The sequence below is a fragment of the Balaenoptera acutorostrata genome, chromosome 1, assembly GCF_949987535.1.
Source record: "Balaenoptera acutorostrata chromosome 1, mBalAcu1.1, whole genome shotgun sequence".
Taxonomy (NCBI): Eukaryota; Metazoa; Chordata; class Mammalia; order Artiodactyla; family Balaenopteridae; genus Balaenoptera; species Balaenoptera acutorostrata.
Genome location: NC_080064.1, coordinates 53,211,029 through 53,234,304, shown reverse-complemented (window position 1 = coordinate 53,234,304; position 23,276 = coordinate 53,211,029). Strand labels below are relative to the sequence as shown.

At 35.8% G+C, this 23,276-nt stretch overlaps 1 protein-coding gene across 3 annotated transcripts in view; it reads left to right on the top strand.

Moving 5' to 3' along the window:
• TM2D1 (TM2 domain containing 1) overlaps positions 1–23,276 on the top strand; it is a 59,988-nt gene that overhangs the window by 21,580 nt on the left and 15,132 nt on the right. For 2 of the 3 annotated variants that reach the window (XM_057557564.1, XM_057557561.1), the window contains exons 4-5: positions 6,427–6,518; positions 21,153–21,226. In XM_057557564.1, coding sequence (XP_057413547.1) covers positions 6,427–6,518; positions 21,153–21,226 — 166 coding nt within the window. Of the gene's footprint in view, positions 1–6,426; positions 6,519–21,152; positions 21,227–21,587; positions 21,685–23,276 lie in introns of all 3 variants that reach the window. The other variant, XR_009009803.1, reaches the window with a different exon arrangement.

Genomic DNA, 23,276 nt, shown 5'->3' with positions numbered 1-23,276 from the left:
TCTGTTCTCAGTTTCTATGTGTTTGTTTTTATGTTATTTTTTGTTGTTCATTTACTTTTTTTTTTTATATTCCACATATGAGTGAAATCTTATGGTATTTGTCATATTTGTCTTTCTCCATCTGACTTATTTAACTTAGCACATGGCACTTAGCACATAGACCTCAAGGTCTATGCATGTTGTCACAAGTAGCAAGATTTTGTCTTTTTTTAATGGCTGACTAGTATTCTTGTATATATATACACCATATCTTCTTTATCCACTCATTCATTGGTGGGCACTTAGGTTGTTTCCATATCTTGGCTATTGTTAATAATGCTGCAGTGAACATTGGGATGCATATATCTTTTTGAATTAGTGTTTTCTTATTCTTTGGATAAATACCCAGAAGTGGAATAGCTGGATCATATGGTAGTTTTCTCCATACTGTTTTTCTTTTCTTTTTTTTTAAATAAATTTATTTATTTATTTATTTATTTTTGGCTGTGTTGGGTCTTCATTGCTGCTCGGGCTTTTTCTAGTTGTGGCGAGCAGGGGCTACTCTTCCTTGCGGTGCATGGGCTTCTCATTGCGGTGGCTTCTCTTGTTGTGAAGCACGGTCTCTAAGTGCATGGGCTTCAGTAGTCGTGGCACGCGGGCTCAGTAGTTGTGGCTCACGGGCTCAGTAGTTGTGGCTCGCAGGCTCTAGAGTGCAGGCTCAGTAGTTGTGGCACACGGGCTTAGTTGCTCCGCAGCATGTGGGATCTTCCCGGACCAGGGCTCAAACCTGTGTCCCCTTCATTGGCAGGCAGATTCTTAACCACTGCACCACCAGGGAAGTCCGTCCATACTGTTTTTCATAGTGGCTGCTCTAATTTACATTTCCACCAACAATATATGAGGGTTCCCTTTTCTCCACATCCTCTCCAACATCTTGTTTTTTCTTGCTTTTATGATAATAGCCATTCTAACGTGTGAGGTGATATCTCATTGTGGTTTTAATTTGCACCTCTCTGATGATTGAACATCTTTTCAAGTGCCTGATGGCCATGTCTTAAATGGAAAAATGTCTGTTCAGATCCTCTGTCCATTTTTTAATCAGGTGATTTGTTTTGTTGTTATTGAGTTGTAAGATAGGAATTGCACTGAATCTGTAAATTGCTTTAGGTAATGTGTATTTTAACAATGTTAATTCTTCCAATCCATGAGTATGGGATATTTTTACATTTCTTTGTGTTTTCTTCAATTTATTTCAATAATGTCTTATAGTTTTTAGTATACAGGTCTTTCATCTCCTTGGTTAAATTTATTCCTAGGTATTTTATTATTTTTGTCGCAATTATAAATGGGATTGTTTTCTTAATTTCTTTTTCTGCTAGTTTGTTAGTGTATAGAAACACAACAGATTTTTGTATATTGATTTTTTTACCCTGCTGTTTTACTATATTTGTTTATTATTTCTAATAGTTTTTGGTGGAGTCTTTAGGGTTTTCTATATATAAATTTATGTCATCCACAAATAGTGACAGTTTTACTTCTTCCTTGTCTTTTATTTTTTTCTTGCCTAATTGCTCTGGCTAGGACTTCCAATATGTTGAATAAGAGTGATGAGAGTGGATATCCTTGTCTTGTTCCTGATCTTAGAGGGATAGCTTTCAATTTGTCACTGTTGAATATGATGATAGCTGTGGGTTTGTTACATATGGCCTTTACTATGTAGAGGTACATTCCTTCTGTACTCATTTTATTGAAAGCTTTTATCATAAATGGATTTTGAATCTTGCCAAATGTTTTTCTGCATCTTTTGAGGTGATCATATGATTTTTATTCATTTTGTTAATATGGTGTATCACATTGATTGATTTGTGGATGAATCATCCTTGCATCCCTGCAATAAATCCCATTTGATGATGGCGTATAATCCTTTTAATGTATTGTTGTATTCGGTTTACTAATATTTTGTTAGGGATGTTTGCATCTATGTTCATCAGAGATATTGGGCTGTAATTTTCTCCTCTTGTGGTGTCCTTGTCTGGTTTTGGTAATGCTGGTTTTGTAAAATGAGTTAGGAAGCGTCCCCTCCTCTTCAGTTTTTTGGAAGAGGTTGAGAAAGATAGGTATTAAATCTTTGAATGTTTGGTAGAATTCACCAGTGAAGCCATCTGGTCCTGGACTTTTGTTTTGGGGGAGGTTTTTGGTTAATGTTTCATCTCTTTACTAGTGATAGGTCTATTCAGATTTTCTATTTCTTACTGATTCAGTCTTGGAAAGTGGTATGATTCTAAGAATTTATCCATTTCTTCTAAGTTGTCCAATTTACTGGCATACAGCCATTCATAGTAGTCACTTATAATCCTTCATGTTTCTTTGGTATCCATTGTAACTTCTCCTCTTTCATTTCTGATTTTATTTATCTGAGTTGTCTTTTTTTGTTGTTGTGAGTCTAGCTGAAGGCTTGTCAACTTTGTTTATCTTTTCAGAGAACCAGCTCTTAGTTTCATTGATCTTTTCTATTTTCTTTTTATTCTCTATTTCATCTATTTCCACTCTGATTTTTATTTTTTCCTTCCTTCTACTGACTTTGGGCTTTATTTTTCTCCTTATTCTAGTTACTTTAGGTGTATGGTTACATTATTTGTGGTTTTTCTTGTTTCTTGAGGTAGACCTGTATTTCTATAAACTGTCCTCTTAGTACTGATTTTGCAGTGTGTCCCTTAGTTTTTCAGTATGTCATATTTTCATTTTCATTTCTCTTCAGGTACTTTAAAAATTTCTTTAATTTTTTTCATTGATGCATTAGTTGTTCAGTAGCATGTTGTTTAGTTTCCACATATTTGTGATTTCTCCAGCTTTCTTCTTATAATTGATTTCTAGTTTCATACCATTGTGGTCAGAAAAGATGCTTGATATGATTTCAGTTTTCTTAAATGTATTGAGACTTGTTTTGTGTCCCAGCATATGGTTTATCCTTGAGAACATTCTGTGTGCACTTAAGAAGTATGTGTATTCTGCAGATTTTGAATGGAATGTTCTGTATACATACATCTGTTATTAAGTCTCTTTGGTCTAGTGTTTCATTTAAGGCCGACTTTCCCTTCTTCTCTAGATGATCTATCTATTGATGTGCAGGGGGTGTTAAAGTTCCCTACTCTTATTATGTTGCTGTCAGTTTCTCCCTTTAGGTCTGTTAATAATGCTTTATATATATTTTGGTGCTATTTTGTTAGGTACATATATATATTAATAAATGTTATGTCTTCTTGATGGGTTGTACCCTTTATCATTAGTATATAATGTCCATCCTTGCCTCTTATTAACTTTTTTGGTTTGAAGTCTGTTTTGTCTGATGTGAGTATGGCTACACCTGCTTTCTTTTGGCTGCCATTTGCTTAGAGTATCATTTTGCAGCCCTTTTCTTTGCACTTATATTTATCTTTAGAACTGAGATGTGTCTCCTGGAGGCAGCATATAGTTGGGTCTTATTTTTTAATCCATCCAGCCACTCTGTGTCTTTTGATTGGTGAATTCAATCCATTTACATTTATTGTGATTTTTTTTTTTTTTTTGGCCACGCCCTGCAGCATGTGTGATCTTAGTTCCCCAACCTGGGATCAAACCCATGCCCCCTGAAGTGGAAACGTGGAGTCTTAACCACTGGACCACCAGGAAAGTCCCCATTTAGTGTGATTATTGATATATGAGGACTTGGTATTGACATTTTATCTTTTCTTTTCTGGTTGTTCTATAGTTCCATTGTTTCTTTTTCCTTGCATTTCTGTCTGCTGTTTTAGTTTGGTGGTTTTCTATGTTTTTCTCAGTTTTCTCTTTTTTTATGTTTTGTGTCTCTGCACTAGAGTTTTGTTTTGTGGTTATCATGAGGTTTGTATAAATGTTTTAAAGATAAAATAGTCCTTTTTCTGCTGGTAGTATCTTATCCTAATATGCCTGTACAGGTTCCTTCCTTTTCCTCTTCTCCTTTTATGTTTTTGTTGTCACAAATATGTCTCAACACAAAATGCTGTGAGTTTGTTACCAAATTGACATAGCTGTAGTTATTTTTAGTGCTTTTTTTCACCCTTTAACCTTTGCTGTAATTAAGTGTTTAACAACCTATTCTGATATACAGTTGCAATTTTCTGATTCTGTCTATTTATTACCTTACTCAAAGTTTTGTGTACTTTTGCCTTTTCATTACAGGTAGAAGAGCTGCTGTCAACATTTCTTGTTAGGCAGGTCTAGTGGTGATAAACGCCTCAACTTTTTTTTGTCTGGGAATGCCTTTATTTCTCCTTTCTGTCTGAATGATACCTTTGCTGTATAGAGTATTCTTGGCTGACAGTTTTTATCTTTCAATATTCTGAGTTTGTCATTCCACTCTCTTCTGGCCTGTAGAGTTTCTGCTGAGAAATCTGCTGATAGCCTCATGTGGGTACCTTTGTAGGTTATTGTCTTCTTTTTCTTTTTTTCCTGGCTGCCTTTAAAATTCTTTCTTTGTCATTGGCTTTTGACAGTTTTAATATAATGTGTCTTGGAGAAGGTCTTCTTGTTTTGAGATAAGTAGGTGTTCTATTAGCTTCATGGGCTCGTATATCTAGTTCCATTCCCAGATTTGGGAAGTTCTCAGCTATTATTTCCTTAAATAGGCTCTCTCTTCCCTTCTGCCTCTCTTTTCTTTCTGGGATATGCATTGTCCTTATGTTGCCTTTCTAATGGAGTTGGATAGTTCTTGTAGAGGTTTTTTCAGTTAAAACAGAAATCTTAGCTCTCTCCTCTTTTACCTGAATCGTTTCTCAATTTCTGTCTTTGAGTTCGCTAATTCTGTCTTCCATATGTTCTACTCTATTTCCAGTGCTTTCTAATGCCATTCTTCATGTCGTTTATTGAGTTCTTCAGCTCCATAACTTCTGTTTGGTTCTTTTTTAGAGTTTCAATCTCTTTGATAAAGTATTCCTTCTGTTCATTAATTTTATTCCTTAGTTCACTGAACCGTCTTTCTGTTTTCTTATATATAGCTTGTTGAGTTTCTTCTTGATACCTGTTTTGAATTCTCTGTCAGTTAGACCACAGTCTTCTGTGACTTTAAGTTTAGTTTCTGGAGAACTGTCATTTTCTTTTTCTGATACTGTGTTACTGTGTTTTTTCATAGTGCGTGGTGAGTTGTTCCTTTGCTGGCGCATTTGAAGTAGTGAATACCTTTCTTATTTAGGTAAACCTTTATTTACTTTGATTCTAACAGTTCAACAGGTTGGTAATTAGAGTCCTTTCTTTTGTTTTTCAGTAGGTGGCGCTATAGCATAAGTTATAGCTTAGTTTATCTTACCTGAGTCCTTCTGGCTATATTTGAGAATTGGCACTTTCCACCCTCCATCACCTTTGCCAGAGATGTCGTCAGTGCCCTCATCATCGCTGCTTGTTCCTCTGGGGTTACTGGTGCCTTGAGATGGCGGGTCCCTCTGCCATATGTGGGGTTGCCTGGGTTGTGGGCACTGCTGTAGCGGTGAGGGCAGGGGGAGGAATGGGGGGAAGGAGCCAGGTTTGGGTGTGCTGTGGGGGAGAGCAGAGTCACAGGTACCACTATGGCCCTTCCAGTCTTTCTTAAGCCTGTTCTGTTCTGCCTTTTGCCCTCATCGTTATCAGAATTGCTCTTGCTGAGGTCACTAAAGATCTCCTCTTGGTTAAATTTAGTAGTAAATTCTCAGGCATTCTTATGTCATTCTTCAGTCACATTTGGCACAGTTGATCACTCTGTTCTTAATACACTGTCTTCACTTGACTTTCCAAGATACCACACCCTTTTGGTTTTACTTCTTCCTCACTGTTAGCTCCTTCATAGTTGCTTCTCTGCTTGATCTGGAAAGGTTTATTGTACATTATTGTGACAGTAGCTCACAAATGCTCCCCTACAGTCTATCTTCAGCACAGCAGCTAGAGTGATTATTTTAAAATCTAAATCAGATCACACTCCACACCTCTACTTACCTCTGCAGTAGCTTCACATATCTCTCAGAGTAAAAGACAGAGTTTTTACTTAACGATGATATTCAAGGCCTTACGTGATTTGCCTTCTTTGCCCCCTATTATCTCTCTGACCTCGTCTCCTACTATTCTTCCCCTCTCTTACTCCACTCCTGCTGCACTGTCAGGTATGCTGCCTTTGCAACAGCAATTTTTTTGGCTGGGACACTCTTCCCTCAGAGGTATGGCATGGTTAAGTCACTTACTCTAGATTATAAGCTCTTTAAGGGTCAGGGATCTTTGTCTCTTGTGTTCATTAATATATTCCAATAGCCTAAGATAGTGCCTGGCACTCAGTAGCCACCCAAAAAGCATTAACTGAGTGGATGAATGAACCAGTTAACAAATAATAATAATTAACAGTTTTATTTTCTAAAATGTTTACATGTTGGAAATATATGAATGTGACATTCATGTTCCAATTCTGTGCAGAAATGGCTATTCATACAAGGTGGCGGTTGCACTGTCTCTTTTTCTTGGATGGTTGGGAGCAGATCGATTTTACCTTGGATACCCTGCCTTGGGTGAGTATGTTTCATTTTAAAAAAATTCTTGTGAAACTTGTAGGTTAATGTACCTACTCTTATGGATTAAATCTCTGCAAACTATTAATAGTTACAAGTTCCATGTAGCTGGAATTGAATAGTCAATGTTCTTCTGTGAGTATAGAGCTAGCAATTAGCTCCGTAGTTAACTTGGATAAGAAATTGACTTTTCTTGTGTTTTCATCTTTATGAAAACACACACTCAAGATAGTGTAGTCACTACTTAGCACAGTAGACTTGAGCTGTCATTATTAGTGCTGGGCACACAGTGGATGTTCAATAAATGTTTTATGAATAAATGCATATCTTTTCCTAGCCCTCCAAAAAATGTTTGCCTTCTACCTGAACCTCTATAAGTGTTGATTTTGGAATAGGAACTACTTCTTTCAGGAGAAGGTGGTGTTGGAACCACAGCCGCCAGCATGAGCTGGTGCAGAGCCTGATTATTACCCTTAGCACCCCTCCCCATACCTTCCTCCTAGCTGTAATCTTTCCATTTACCATAGTTGCTAATGCTTGTGAAAACTATTTACATTTGATGATAGCTTTTGTTTAAATAATACCTTCACATGCCTGCCCTTATTTAAGCCTTAAAACTCTCTGAGTTTATCATCCAGTTTAAATCTTCTTTAACAGGTAGGGAAATTGTCACCAGAGAGGTTAAGGGATCTACTGACTCTGGAGGCCTTGCTTTATACTGTAACATATTTGTTGTTATCATCATTGTTTTATGGATAGGGAAATTGTCACGAGATTAAGACATTTACCCAAGGACACTCAGCTAGTGACCTGACTTTCAACCCAAATATTCTGGCTCAAGAGATCATGCTTTATTTACTGTAGTACTTTGCTTCTGTATTAGCCCTTCACTGAGCAAATTTAAAGTTTCTGAATGCTCTGCTTTCTAGCTAGCAAAGCTAATCTTATTCTTTCCATGTTGCTACCCACCAGAGATCAAAGAGGAATTTTCACTGTGGGGTTGGTGGGAATTATGTTTCTGTTAACCTTAACTGGAACTCAGTGTTATAAGGTCATAAATATAAGTAACAGTTTAAAATACTATATACATGAAATTTTTGCAGTTAACAAACATTTATTCAAAATTTACTTGCTGTTAAGTAAGTAATGAAGTTCTCTGGAAATAACGATGGAGATCACAGTTCATGTTGGTTAGAAGAAAATAAGTAATAAATGGTAGGCCAATTTGTGCTACAACACTGTTACAGAACTGTAGTAAAGTGCTATGAGAGCAGAGAAAAGGGACTGATTTAGTCAGCCTTTGGATGTGAGGGAAAACTTGTTGGATGAGGGGACATTTGCACTAGGTTTTTTTTTTGTTTTTTTTTTTTTTAATTTTTTTTTTTAAATAAATTTACTTATTTATTTATTTATTTTTGGCTGCGTTGGGTCTTTGTTTCTGTGCGAGGGCTTTTTCTAGTTGCGGCGAGCGGAGGCCACTCTTCATCGCAGTGCGCGGGCCTCTCACTATCGCGGCCTCTCTTGTTGCGGAGCACAGGCTCCAGACACGCAGGCTCAGTATTTGTGGCTCACGGGCCTAGTCGCTCCGCGGCATGTGGGATCCTCCCAGACCAGGGCTCGAACCCATGTCCCCTGCGTTGGCGGGCAGATTCTCAACCACTGCGCCACCAGGGAAGCCCCCTGCACTAGGTTTTTAAGCATGAACAGATTAGAGATTTAGGGCATTACAGGGAACAGCATGTGCAAAAGCATAGGGTGTGAAAGAGCATATGTGCAGTGTTGAGGAAATGGTGGATAATTTAGCCTATGGTGTAGGAAGAAAGGTGGCAGAACATAAAAAGTGATTGCAGAGGTAGGCTGTGGTCAGATTATAAAAGGCTTTGAGAAAGAATTCCCTGGCAGTCTAGTGGTTAGGACTCGGCGATTTCAATGTTGTGGGGCCCGGGTTCGATCCCTGGTTGGGGAACTAAGATCCCACAAGCCGTGCAGTGTGGCCAAAAAAAAAAGGCTTTGAGTGTCTTGTTCTGGAGTTTGGACTTCACCCTTTAAACATCAGAAGCCATAAAAGTTTTTAATCAGAGGAGTGTCATGGTCAGGTTTGTATTTCAGGAAGATGATACTGGAGAAATTGTGGGAAATGGCTTAGAATGGAGAAAGACTGGTGGCAGAGGAAGCTATAAAGAGATGGATGCAGTAGTCCTGGCCTGAGGGAAGGAGAAATACCATTTCTTTGAACAGTTTATTCTATGATGATTTTGAATAGTAAATATATTTTAAATATTTGGCTTAATGAGTGACTTTTTAGCTTCCTGTGGTATGTGTCAGGTGAGCTGTCACGTCATATGGTCTAAGTTAATTTTTTTGACTTATTGCAGCACATAGTAACATGTTGGTTTGTATATTATGATTTTTTTTTCCTACAAAATAAAGCTCTAGGTTATAAAGCTCCATATAAAGCTCTGTATAGTGAGTGACTCTGGTTAGTGAATGTTAGTTCCCTGCCAGGAGCTCCCTTTCTCCAACCACTGCTACTCCAATCTATTAATTAATTTCAGTCAAAGAGAACCTTTCAGTTTGAGGCTGAGATTCTATAAATTTGCAAATGTAATTTTTACATTTGACTTTACTTCTTAGTGTAAAAATCTTTAAGTAACTTTATTATTACAACCTTTGGATGTTCATTAATTCAACAAGTTTTTTGACTGTTGGCTTAAGATACAACTTTCTCAAGACTGTTAAGTCTGTCACTTCTCATTCATCTGCTTCTGAATTTTCTTCCATTCTCTTTATTCTGTTGGGTTTATGGCTTTAAAAATCCCTTTACTATCTTTTAATGGGATCTTGGAGTGAGAGGAGTTAAGAGGACATGTCAAATACATTATCTTTAACTGAAAGTTCTTATATCTCTTCAAGCATTCAAATATTTTTATCCCTATCTTACTTGCATTTAAGCTATCTAAATGTGAAGGATTTTGATGTTTTATCAACTTAATCTAATCTAATATGTAAAATTACCATGTTTGTGAACTTAAAACATTTAAATGTTTTTAATTAAGTTTTAATTTTTACTAAGAATCCAAGGTTAAGGAATTTTGGTATTCAATTAAAATGATTACTGCCATTTAAAAAATTCTTAAATGGAGAATGCAGTGTTGACTGGTATGAAAATAGTTACAGGTAGAGCCTAAAACTATTTTTCTTATAATCTTACTTAATCATTCTTCATGGTCATGAAAAGCAGTGGTAGTATATTTATAGATAGCTTTTTTTTTTTAACATCTTTATTGGAGTATAATTGCTTTACAATGGTGTGTTACTTTCTGCTGTATAGCAAAGTGAATCAGCTATGTGCATATGTATATCCCCACATCCCCTCCCTCTTGTGTCTCTCTTCCACCCTCCCTATCCCACCCCTCTAGGTGGTCACAAAGCACCGAGATGATCTCCATGTGCTATGCAGCTGCTTCCCACTAGCTATCTGTTTTACATTTGGTAGTGTATATATGTCAGTGCTACTCTCTCACTTTGTCCCAGCTTCCCCTTCCCCTTCCCTGAGTCCTCAAGTCCATTCTCTATGTCTGCATCTTTATTCCTGTCCTGCCCCTAGGTTCTTCAGAACCATTTTTTTTTAGATTCCATATATATGTGTTAACATACAGTATTTGTCTTTCTCTTTCTGACTTAACTCACTCATATGACAGATTCTAGGCCCATCCACCTCACTACGAATAACTCAATTTCTTTTCTTTTTATGCTTGAGTAATTTTCCATTGTATATATGTGCCACATCTTCTTTATCCATTCATCTGTCGATGGACACTTAGGTTGCTTCCATGTCCTGACTATTGTAAATAGTGCTGCAATGAACACTGTGTTACATGACTCTTTTTGAACTATGGTTTTCTCAGGGCATCTGCCCATTAGTGGGATTGCTGGGTCATATGGTAGTTCTAGTTTTAGTTTTTTAAGGAACCTCCATACTGTTCTCCATAGTGGCTGTATCAATTTACATTCCCATTAACAGTGCAAGAGTGTTCCCTTTTCTCCACACTCTTTCCAGCATTTATTGTTTGTAGATTTTTTGGTGATGGCCATTCTGACCAGTGTAAGGTGATACCTCATTGTAGTTTTGATTTGCATTTCTCTAATGATTAGTGATGTCAAGCATCTTTTCATGTGTTTGTTGGCAATCTGTATCTCTTTGGAGAAACGTCTATTTAGGTCTTCTGCCCATTTTTGGATTGGGTTGTTTGTTTTTTTCATACTGAGCTGCATGAGCTGCTTATATATTTTGGAGATTAATCCTTTGTCAGTTACATTGTTTGCAAATATTTTCTCCAATTCTGAGGGTTGCCGTTTCGTCTTGTTTATGGCTTCCTTTGCTATGCAAAAGCTTTCAAGTTTCATTAGTCCCATTTGTTTATTTTTGTTTTTATTTCCATTTCTCTAGGAGGTGGGTCAAAAAAGATCTTGCTGTGATTTATGTCATAGAGTGTTCTTCCTATGTTTTCCTCTAAGAGTTTGATAGTGTCTAGCCTTACATTTAGCTCTTTAATCCATTTTGAGTTTATTTTTGTGTATGGTGTAAGGAAGTGTTCTAGTTTCATTCTTTTACATGTAGCTTTCCAGTTTTCCCAGCACTACTTATTGAAGAAGCTGTCTTTTCTCCATTGTATATTCTTGCCTCCTTTATCAAAGATAAGGTGACCATATGTGTGTGGGTTTATCTCTGGGCTTTCTATCCTGTTCCATTGATTTATATTTCTGTTTTTGTGCCAGTACAATGCTGTCTTGATTACTGTAGCTTTGTAGTATAATCTGAAGTCAGGAAGCCTGATTCCTCCAGCTCCGTTTTTCTTTCTCAAGATTGCTTTGGCTATTCGGGGTCTTTTGTGTTTCCATACAAATTGTGCAATTTTTTGTTCTAGTTCTGTGAAAAATGCCATTGGTAGTTTGATAGGGATTGCATTGAATCTGTAAATTGCTTTGGGTAGTATAGTCATTTTCACAATGTTGATTCTTCCAATCCAAGAGCATGGTATATCTCTCCATCTGTTGGTATCATCTTTAATTTCTTTCCTCAGTGTCTTATAGTTTTCTGCATATAGGTCTTTTGTCTCCCTAGGTAGATTTATTCCTAGGTAGTTTATTCTTTTTGTTGCACAGGTAAATGGGAGTGTTTCCTTAGTTTCTCTTTCAGATTTTTCTTCATTAGTGTATAGGAATGCAAGAGATTTCTGTGCATTAATTTTGTATCCTGCTACTTTACCAAATTCATTGATTAGCTCTAGTAGTTTTCTGGTAGCATCTTTAGGATTCTCTATGTATAGTGTCATGTCATCAGCAAAGTGACAGTTTTACTTCTTCTTTTCCGAGTTGGATTCCTTTTATTTTTTTTTCTTCTCTGATTGCTGTGGCTAAAACTTCCAAAACTGTGTTGAATAATAGCGGTGAGAGTGGACAACCTTGTCTTGTTCCTGATCTTAGAGTAAATGGTTTCAGTTTTTCACCATTGAGAATGATGTTGGCTGTGGGTTTGTCATATATGGCCTTTATTAGTGTTGAGGTAGGTTCCCTCTATGCCTACTTTCTGGAGAGTTTTTATCATAAATGGGTTTTGAATTTTGTCAAAAGCTTTTTCTATATCTATTGAGATTATCATATGGTTTTTATCCTCCAATTTGTTAATATGGTGTATCACATTGATTGACTTGCGTATATTGAAGAATCCTTGCATTCCTGGGATAAACCCCACTTGATCGTGGTATAGGATCCTTTTAATGTGCTGTTGGATCCTGTTTGCTAGTATTTTGTTGAGGATTTTTGCATCTATGTTCATCAGAGATAGTGGCCTGTAGTTTTCTTTTTTTGTGACATCATTGTCTGGTTTTGGTATCAGGGTAATGGTGGCCTCGTAGAATGTGTTTCGGAGTGTTCCTCCCTCTGCTATATTTTGGAAGAGTTTGAGAAGGATAGGTGTTAGCTCTTCTCTAAATGTTTGATAGAATTCACCTGTGAAGCCATCTGGTCCTGGGCTTTTGTTTGTTGGAAGCTTTTTAATCACAGTTTCAATTTCCATGCTTGTGACTGGTCTGTTTATATTTTTTATTTCTTGCTTGTGACTGGTCTGTTTATATTTTCTATTTCTTCCTGGTTCAGTCTCGGAAGGTTGTGCTTTTCTAAGAATTTGTCCGTTTCTTCCAGATTGTCCATTTTATTGGCATATAGTTGCTTGTAGTAATCTCTCATGGTCCTTTGTATTTCTGCAGTGTCAGTTGTTACTTTTCCTTTTTCATTTCTACTTCTGTTGATTTGTCTTCTCCCTTTTTTCTTTATGAGTCTGGCTAATGGTTTATTAATTTTATCTTCTCAAAGAACCAGCCTTTAGTTTTATTGATCTTTGCTATTTTTTCCTTCATTTCTTTTTCATGTATTTCTGATCTGATCTTTATGATTTCTTTCCTTCTGCTAACTTTGGGGTTTTTTTGTTCTTCTTTCTCTAATTGCTTTAGGTGTAAGGTTATGTTGTTTATTTGAGATGTTTCTTCTTTCTTGAGGTAGGATTGTATTGCTATAAACTTCCCTCTTAGAACTGCTTTTGCTGAATCCCATAGGTTTTGGGTCATGTGTTTTCATTGTCATTTGTTTCTAGGTATTTTTTTGATTTCCTCTTTGATTTCTTCAGTGATCTCTTGGTTATCTAGTAGCGTGTTGTTTAGCCTCCATTTGTTTGTATTTCTTATAGTTTTTTTCCTGTAATTGATATCTAGTCTCATAGCAGTGTGGTCAGAAAAGACACTTGATATGATTTCAATTTTCTTAAATTTACCAAGGCTTGATTTGTGGCCCAAGATATGGTCTATCCTAGAGAATGTTCCATGAGCACTTGAGAAGAAAGTGTATTCTATTGTTTTTGGATGGAATGTCCTATAAATATCAATTAGGTCCATTGTTTAATGTGTCATTTAAAGCTTGTGTTTCCTTATTTATTTTCATTTTGGATGATCTGTCCATTGGTGAAAATGGGGTGTTAAAGTCCCCTAATATGATTGTTAGTGTCAATTTCCCCTTTTATGGCTGTTAGCATTTGCCTTATGTATGGAGGTGCTCCTATGTTGGGTGCATAAATATTTACAATTGTTGTATCTTCTTCTTGGATTAATCCCTTGATCATTATGTAGTGTCCTTCTTTGTCTCTTGTAATAGTCTTTATTTTAAAGTCTATTTTGTCTGATATGAGACTTGATACTCCAGCTTTCTTTGATTTCCATTTGCATGGAATATCTTTTTCCATCCCCTCACTTTCAGTCTGTATGTATCCCTAGGTCTGAAGTGGGTCTCTTGTAGACAGCATATATATGGGTCTTGTTTTTGTATCCATTCAGCCAGTCTGTGTCTTTTGGTTGGAGCATTTAATCCATTTACATTTAAGGCAGTTATCGATATGTATGTTCCTATTACCATTTTCTTAATTGTTTTGGGTTTGTTATTGTATGTCTTTTCCTTCTCTTGTGTTTCCTAGAGAAGTTCCTTTAGCATTTGTTGTAAAGCTGGTTTGATGGTGCTGAATTCTCTTAGCTTTTGCTTGTTTGTAAAGGTTTTAATTTCTCCGTCAAATCTGAATGAGATCCTTGCTGGGTAGAGTAATCTTGGTTGTCGGTTCTTCCCTTTCATCACTTTAAATATGTCCTGCCACTCCCTTCTGGCTTGCAGAGTTTCTGCTGAAAGATCAGCTGTTAACCTTATGGGGCTTCTGTTGTATGTTATTTGTTGCTTTCCTCTTGCTGCTTTTAATATTTTTTCTTTGTATTTAATTTTTGATAGTTTGATTAATATGTGTCTTGGTGTGTTTCTCTTTGGGTTTATCCTTTATGGTACTCTCTGTGCTTCCTGGACTTGATTGACTATTTCCTTCCCCATGTTAGGGAAGTTTTCAGCTATAATCTCTTCAAATATTTTCTCAGACCCTTTCTTTTTCTCTTCTTCTTCTGAGACCCCTATAAGTCGAATGTTGGTGCGTTTAATGTTGTCGCAGAGGTCTCTGAGACTGTCCTCAATTCTTTTCATTCTTTTTTCTTTATTCTGCCCCCTGGCAGTTATTTCCATTATTTTATCTCCCAGCTCAGTTATCCATTCTTCTGCCTCAGTTATTCTGTTATTGATTCCTTCTAGAGTATTTTTAATTTCAGTAATTATGTTGTTCATCATTGTTTGTTTGCTCTTTAGTTCTTCTAGATCCTTGTTAAATGTTTCTTTTATTTTCTCCATTCTGTTTCCGAGATTTTGGCCCATCTTTACTGTCATTACTCTGAATTATTTTTCAGGTAGGTTGCCTATTTTGTCTTCATTTATTTGGTCTTGTAGGTTTTTGCCTTGCTCCTTCGTCTGTGACATATTTTTTGTCATTTCATTTTTTTTTGATGGGTGGTGCTGTATTCCTGTCTTACTGGTTGTGTGGCCTGAGATGTACAGCACCGGAGCTTGCAGGCAGTTGGATAGAGACAGATCTTGTTGCTGAGATGAGGACCTCTGGTAGGCCTCACTCCAATTGATATTCTCTGGGGTCTGAGATTCTCTGTTATTCCAGCAATTTGGACTCGGAGCTCCCACCCCAGGAGCTCAGGCCTGACCTCCAGCCTGGGAACCAAGATCCCGCAAGCTTCGTGGCATGGTTAAAAAAATAAATAAGTGAAAAAGAAAGAAAAAAAGGAGCAGTATAATATCAAAAAATAAAAAACAAAATAAAAGTAGAAAGATAAAATATATATTAGTAAAAATAAAACTATAATTGAAATAACTGCAACAAAGTAAAATAAAAGCACAACAGAAAAAAGAAAGAAAAAAAAAGGGTGGGGTGGGGAAATAAGCCAAAAAGAGAGAACAATAACAGAGTATAAAGAATAAAATAAAATTAGAAAAATAAAAGATTTATTAGGAAAAATAAAAATATAGAAGAATCAACAACAGTGAATCAACAAGGTAAAACAGAACCCCAGTCTGGTCACTGGGGTTCCTCCAGTCCCCTTAGGTTTCCGTGGTCCCCCACCGGTGCCTGGTAGGTGCCCTAGTTGTGAGGAGGCAGGAATTCCACGTCCTCCTAGTCCGCCATCTTGACACCGCCCCTTTATAGATAGCTTTTTAAAATACTTTCTCGATACCATTTATGATCACTGGAATTTTATAAGAACCAAATAAATAATGCAGATATGATGAAGCTTGCTCTTAAGTAATTTCTTTTTTTTAACTGAAGTAAAGTTGATTTACAATGTTTTGGATGTACAGCAAAGTGATTCAGTCATATATATATGTGTATATATATATATATATATGTATTTTTTTCTTTTAAAGATTCTTTTCCATTATAGGTTATTACAAGATATTGAATATAGTTCCCTATGCTATGCAGTAGGTTTCTTTTTAAGTAATTTAGTGTTGAATGTGATACTTCATTATATAAATTTTACTTTAGGATTAAATAAGGGAATGTGTTGAGGGTGAGATTAAATTAAATTTGATAAGATCCAAACATTCCTTTAAGAAAAATTTTCTTTCTAGTTATTTTAAATTTCTTTTTATTCCAGAACTATTACTTTATGTATAGCTTTATTTCCTTTAATTGACTTATTCTCATTATACCAGTGCTGCTTTAGCTGGAAGCCTTTTTTCACCATGAAGCCTTATTTTTCTAATATTCCATCTTTGTGTTTTTAACCATGTTAACATCTGTGATTTTTTTAATATGCAATAACTGGTACATTTTGTTTTGCCCATTGTAGCATTAAAAGATTATGGATTCTCAAAGATAATAGCTCTTTTGGAGCAGTTAATGGGGGAGAGATACTCTTTTCATAGTGGTATTACTTTTAAGTGTAAATATTTTCTTATTACAAGAATAACGAAATGTTGTATGTTTTTAAGCCCAAAACTTAAAAATCTTTGGTTATATTATTCTTGTTTTCTTCTTGAGTTTGGAGTTACTAGTTTGCACTGGTATATCCACAGATTGTAGGACAAATAAAGGTAAAGGAATTTTTTTTTTTTTTTTTTTTTAATGGCTGTGTTGGGTCTTCATTTCTGTGCGAGGGCTTTCTCTAGTTGCGGCAAGTGGGGGCCACTCTTCATCGCGGTGCACGGGCCTCTCATTATCGCGGCCTCTCCTGTTGCAGAGCACAAGCTCCAGACGCGCAGGCTCAGTAATTGTGGCTCACGGGCCTCGTTGCTCCGCGGCATGTGGGATCTTCCCAGACCAGGGCTCGAACCTGTGTCCCCTGCATTGGCAGGCAGATTCTCAACCACTGCGCCACCAGGGAAGCCCAGGTAAAGGGATTTGTAGGTTAAACTCTTCTAAGATTTGAGAGCTCTCCTTTATAGGTATAGACACAAAAGAATAGTGATAACTAATTACCAAATCGTTATAGAATGCTTGGGATTTGGCAAACAGCAACTTCAGTATGAAATAATCTGCATTCTCTAAAATAGTTATGCAGAAACAAGAGTATTTGCAAGATTCAACCTGCAATAAAACAAAAAATACCAAAATTTTTTAAAATACCAAAAATGAATCTCTGTTCTTTTTATTTTATACCCAAATAAATTCTTTTATTGAATTTGTGTACTTTTAAATGTAAAGTTTAAGTTACTGAAGTATAAATAAAGTACACTAAAAACATGAGCTTTATTAATGTCATCTGGCAGCATAATCTTTTTGGAAGAGTATATCTACAATAGTAATGGTTCAAGATAAAAATGGGTCCTTCTTGTTTGGAAACATTGTTTATTGGAATTTCAAAACAATCTCTAAAATCTAAATATAATATTTCTTTGCACAATAAGATAAGTAAATAGGGTCTGTACAAAGAGACCTAACAAATTTTTACTTGGACAAAAAAGTCAATCTACTTTTGGTAGTTCACTAATAACCTCCCCATCTTTTAGAAGCTGGTATTGGTGCTCAAAATAATGAAATCTGTAAGAGTAACGGTTTGCATTGGTTTTTGCCGAATGCTTGGCCTCTGTGCACCGGTGCCGAATTGAATCTCGGAGACAGAGTTTTGGGTGAAGTAGAAAAGGATAGCTTTATTGCTTTGCCAGCCAAAGGGGGACACAGCGGGCTCCTGCCCTCGAAAACTATGTGTCCCAACCAGGAGGATGTGATGAGGTGTTTTATAGCGATAGTTCAAGGCTGGGGTTGCTGACAAGACTAGGGTGTGTGCAGGGCCTGCACTTCTCTGATCTGGTCTCAGGGAATCTTGATGCGCTTCTCTGGTTCCTGGCCTCTGGTAGTTTCTTGGCTGCTCCTCCCTTGATTAGCAACTGTTTGAGTCTGCCCTGTGGAACTCAGAGAAGGTCATGGAGGCTGGATCCTCTTCCCTACAAACAAGAAAACGGGGAACAGAAAGACTTCTGTGCCCAGGGGCCCCACAGGGTTCTGCTCGTTTTCAGTTTTAATAAATGCTGTTTAGAATGTATGCTACTTTGTGTTTTTCCAGTGGATCAGTGTTTGTTTACAAATAAGATAACTTACTATTGATATATTTTATTCTTTCAGTAGCCATATTGACTAGGCACAGAAATGACACAGCCCTGACTTCAAGTTGCTTATGGAAGGATAGGGGAAGTTAGACAAATAAATATATAATAAATCATACCATGGGATATGTGCTCTGCTGAAAGTTAAGGGCAGGGTGCTAGGGAGCATCTAGTGATGGCATTAAATTCATCCTGGAAGCATTAGAGGAAACTTTCCAGAAGTTTTAAAAAAGACTATTAAGAGTTAGCTAGATGATTGGGAATAGTGGGGGGCAGCGGAGGAGGCAAGGCAGAGGACAGCATAGCACATATAAATGCAGGTATGAGAGCACAGCACATTGGGAGAGAACTTCGGGTAGTTTGACTGTAACGCAGACAGAAGGAGTTTGCAAGAGGTGAGGCTAGGTTAGATGGTGCTACTGTAAATGATGTGGATTTATGCTGTCTAAATTTCTCACTTATAATAATAATTGTAATATAGTAGAAATAGTGGTAGCACAAGTAGCAGCTGGGCTAACGTTTATCATATGTTTGCCATGTACCATGTACTATTCTAAGCTTTTACTTTGACTCATTATCTCTTAAAGTGCACATATTTAAAATGTACAGTTTTATAAGTTAGACATGTATACCCCTGTGAAACAACCACCATGATCAAGATAATGACTATATCTGTCACTCCCCAAAGTGTCCTCATGCCTATTTGTAATCCTTGCCTCTTGGCCCTCCTTGTCCTGCTTTTTCCCAAGCAAACACTCACCTGCTTTCCGTCATTGATTAGTTTGCAGATTCCTTAAATGCTTAAATATCATCTTGGATCTGTTCTATAGTTTCTTAAATGTGTTACTCCAGGAGTAGGTAAAATTTACCAAAGTTCCAAATACATGTATCTAACATTTTATCTAATATTTATCTAATTTATCTAATATTTTATCTGAACAGGAACCTGTCGTGTTCAATCTTCTGAAACATCCTTACAGAAGGGGTTCAGCAACAGAATATCTAGACTTTAATTGACTCACTACCTTTCTCTGTTTTGCGTGTTATCACATTACTTTGCCAATAAATATACTTCTATATCATTGTTTTAAAATGACTGCATAGTATTTTTCCTATTGTTAGGTGTATCTTAATTTCTTGAGACAATTTCTCCCTGTTAGATACTTAGATTGTTTCTAATTTTTTGATAGTCATACAGCAGATATTTATTAAACTCTTAGTTTCTGTCACGTACTGTTCCAGGAATTGACTTGAATAAGACAGATGAGAACCCTGCCTTTAGGAGTTTACATGGCATAGGAAGAAAGAGAATGAATGAACAAACCAATGAATGATTTCTGATCAGCACCATGACGGAAATAAATAGGGGAGATGTGACACAGTGCTGGGGCTGCTGCGGGGAGCAGCATGCTGGGTTACAAAGACTTCTCTGAAGAAGGAGCCTGAGATGAGAAGAGCTACAGGAAGAACATCATTGGAAGACGGGATGACAAGGGCAAAGGCTCTGACATGGTTACATTTTTTTCATAGAGTAGCAGTTCATTAAAGACAAACTTTTTTTGACCATTCTTAATATTCTTTTTGTAAACAAGTTGAAGGAAGGGAAAGTCTGTGGTATTTCCAATGCTCTGTGAAGAGGGATACATTTCAGAAATAAAATAAGTGAGTGAATGGATGTAATACATATACTGAGTGAGTGGATAAAGTTCCTTGGGCAACTATAGTAAAATGCAATGAATGAAAAAAATAATTAAAGGAGTTGTTATGTAAGATAGTGGATAAAAAGTTAGGGGTCTTTAGGAGACAGAAAAGCTGAGAAAATTTATCTATTCATTCAACAAATACTGAGCATCTACCATGTGCCAGGCAATGTTGTAGGTAATAAGGACACAGAATTAAACAAGACATATAAAAGACCCTCCCCTAACAGGGCTTCCATGAGACAGATAGTAAACAATATAAAATATTAGGTAGGTAATAAGTATTCTGAAGAAAACTAAGTGCATAATTTTATATAGTATCTATATTTTAAGTTTTAAAGTCATTTCCAATATGTTTTATCCCAGTACTTACAACATTGTTCTACTGTATATCTAATACTAATAATGAGGGGGTGGGGTGGGTGGAAATCATCTAATTTACCTACATATTTCAGTCTTTTTAATGTATTTCCAAATGTGTGCAAGAGGTGATCTCATCCAGTTTTACTATTTTAGCTGGTATATATTTGTAGTTGATGCTTAGAACTACCCTTTCACGAAGAGTCTTGCTTCATACCATTTTTATATCTCAAATGGGATATCTGGAAAGCAACTCAAGTTTAAATATAGAAGAGAGATTACTCATCCCACCCCCACCCCCAATCTGCCTCTTCTAATTTCATCATTATATTTTTGTGTTATATCATTGTATATGTCCTAGATTCTATGCTCTATTATCATCTATTTTAGTACCTTAGCTTTAAGGTTGGAACCAAGGACAGAGGTATATATAGTTGACAGAATTGTTGATTTTGACTATTAAAAATAAAAAACATAAGATGCTTAGGAAAAAAGTACAGTATAGGATAACTTCAAGATAATTGGGTTACTAATAGAATTTTGCTATTTAACTACAAGATCAATGTTTTTTTCTGATTATTTTTTCTGTGCCTTGACAGTCTATTTATTTGAACTTTCTACTGTAAATGCATATTAAAATTTGGATCCATAATGTATTAAGTCTAAATAAATAAATAAGGATTTTAAGACTAAAAGATGTTCTGTAACTCTGGTATAATGAGATTTAAAGATTTATTTTCTTAGAAGAAGTTTTGTAAGATTACAAAACTTTTCTCTTAAGAAGTTTTGTAAGATTACATTGAGTTTTTATTTCAGTTCTTATTATTTATTTAAGTGAATTAATTTTGTTTTGGCTTTTCTAAGTAGAGGGCCCTTTAAACTTTTCTCATATTTTTAGGTGAAGATTTGATTTTTTTAAAGTGTTAATTTTATATTGTCGATATAAAGCATTTGTGGTATATATAATGGCTTATTGGGAAATGGAAAAGTTTATTAATATTTATAGGACTTTCCAGGTTGTAAATGACTTTACCTTCTTTTCTAGGTTTGTTAAAGTTTTGCACTGTAGGATTTTGTGGAATTGGGAGCCTAATTGATTTCATTCTTATTTCAATGCAGGTAAGTTAGTTTCAATCTAGAAGATGAACTACTTTTACATTCAAATTTGAGTTCTGTGATATATATGTTAGAAAGCAGTTAGGAATGCTTTTTCAATTTTTCTTCAGATGCTAGATCTAAAGGATCACAGCCATGTTTTCAAGTTGCATTTCCCAACCTGTGCCAATTAGCAGTTCTAAAAGACATAAGAACTTCATTAACAAGGATTCTGTGCTCTAATATGATTTGTAAATGTGAGTTCAGCTGAGTTATAGAGATTTCTTTACTGGAGAACTTCTCAGAATCTTTATAGTTTGTATTATGAATCTCTAAGTGGGATTGAGGTTATATTTCAAGCTTATTGTTTCTTTTCCTGTTACAGCCACATTGTCAATTACTATAATAGGATACTGATGGGAATCTGATATTTACATATGAATATGTGGAGGCAGAAACAAGATTTTTTTTGCACTGGACAGGTACTCTATACTAGCGTTCTCTTGGTTGCAAATTGTAGAAACTGAAATGCAGCTAGCTTAAGCCAAAAAGAGAAAAGGAATGTCTGGGCGCTCTGTGGAAAATCTAGGAGAGGGGCTGGTCTCAGGCAAGACCCAATTCATATAATCAAATGATGTGTTCTGGACTCTCCTGCTCTTCCTCTCTGCTTCTCTGTGTTAGCCTCGTTTTCTCCTGCTGCAGTGGTTTGTGAAATGCTCTTATGCGTTTAAAAGTGCCACCAGATGTTTTCTATTAAATTATACTGAACTGGTTGTGGTTAACTCATGAGGATTCTTAAAGAGATGAATTTATCACAACAAATGTCACAAAACAGCATTTCAGTAAGCATTTATAGAGCACCTAATGTCTTCAGTAAATGTGTCAGTATGTATTTAGATTATCATCAGTTTTGCTCTTCTTTCTCATACAGTATTTCCACTCCTCAATTCTGTCTGCTTGATGTTATCCTTATGCTTTAAAAGAAAGTCAAAATCTAGATTTTTGGTAACATACTGTGAGGAGGGGACCATACTGTGAGGAGGAGGCAACATATGGACCAATAAGATATCAGAATTAAACAAGGAAAATATTTGGTTTTAAAGTTGGAATTTTCCTGTCTTTATTCATAAACATATGCCTAACCAAATATCCTGCCTTCTCTGACTGTGGTACAGGCAAGCAGGCATGAAGAGGCTAAGGTACTTGTGCACATATGCTTGGAAATGGGTTTCTCTGAGGATCCAAGGAATTTAATGTATTATTAGGATTCTTTGAGATATACAGAATTCCGCATCTTTAAAACCCAACCATTTAGTTAATATTTCACACTAGGTTCTTTCTTTGGTGATATCAGTGCTTTGTAGCTTTATTTATATCAAATTATAGAGCTTATTTGATTCAGCCACTATTTTCTAGTACATGTATACCTAAACTTTTCAGAACTAATAGTTCTTAAAGATCTTGAATTGAGACTATTACATCAATAAATTATTGAGGTAGAATTAGAATGTTTGAATTTCTACAGTAAATTTCCCTAAATAAGACATTTTAATAGGGATGGCTACTTTAGACTGCTTTCAGATTAGGGGAAAAATAAATCATTTTTCAAAAGTAGCCAAATAAGACATGCATCCTTATTCTACATGTTGTTTAATATACTTAACATGTGATGTTGACTACATTAATTTTAGAGAATTTTTTTCAGCCAAATAAGTTTTTACTATAAATATCATAAACTATGTTAATATTTTTGTCCTAAATATATTTTTTCAATTTCTCATAAACCTTTTACATTCTGTCTATCATCTTTTTGTTTATTCTTCTTTCCTTACTCATTCTCTCCATCCCCAGTTTTTTTTCTTTTTGCCGTTAAATATTATTCCCCAGTGAGTTGCAGTGTTTTTCTTTTGGGCTGTGATCCCAGAAACATATTGTGCATGAACTCAAGACCTATAAAAACATACTTTGCTTCACAGTGTTTATAACAAAAATCCAGAAAAATCCTCTTTAAAAAAATAGGTATAGTTATTTCATTGGTTTTTTTAAATAATATTTTTCTAAATTTATTTATTTG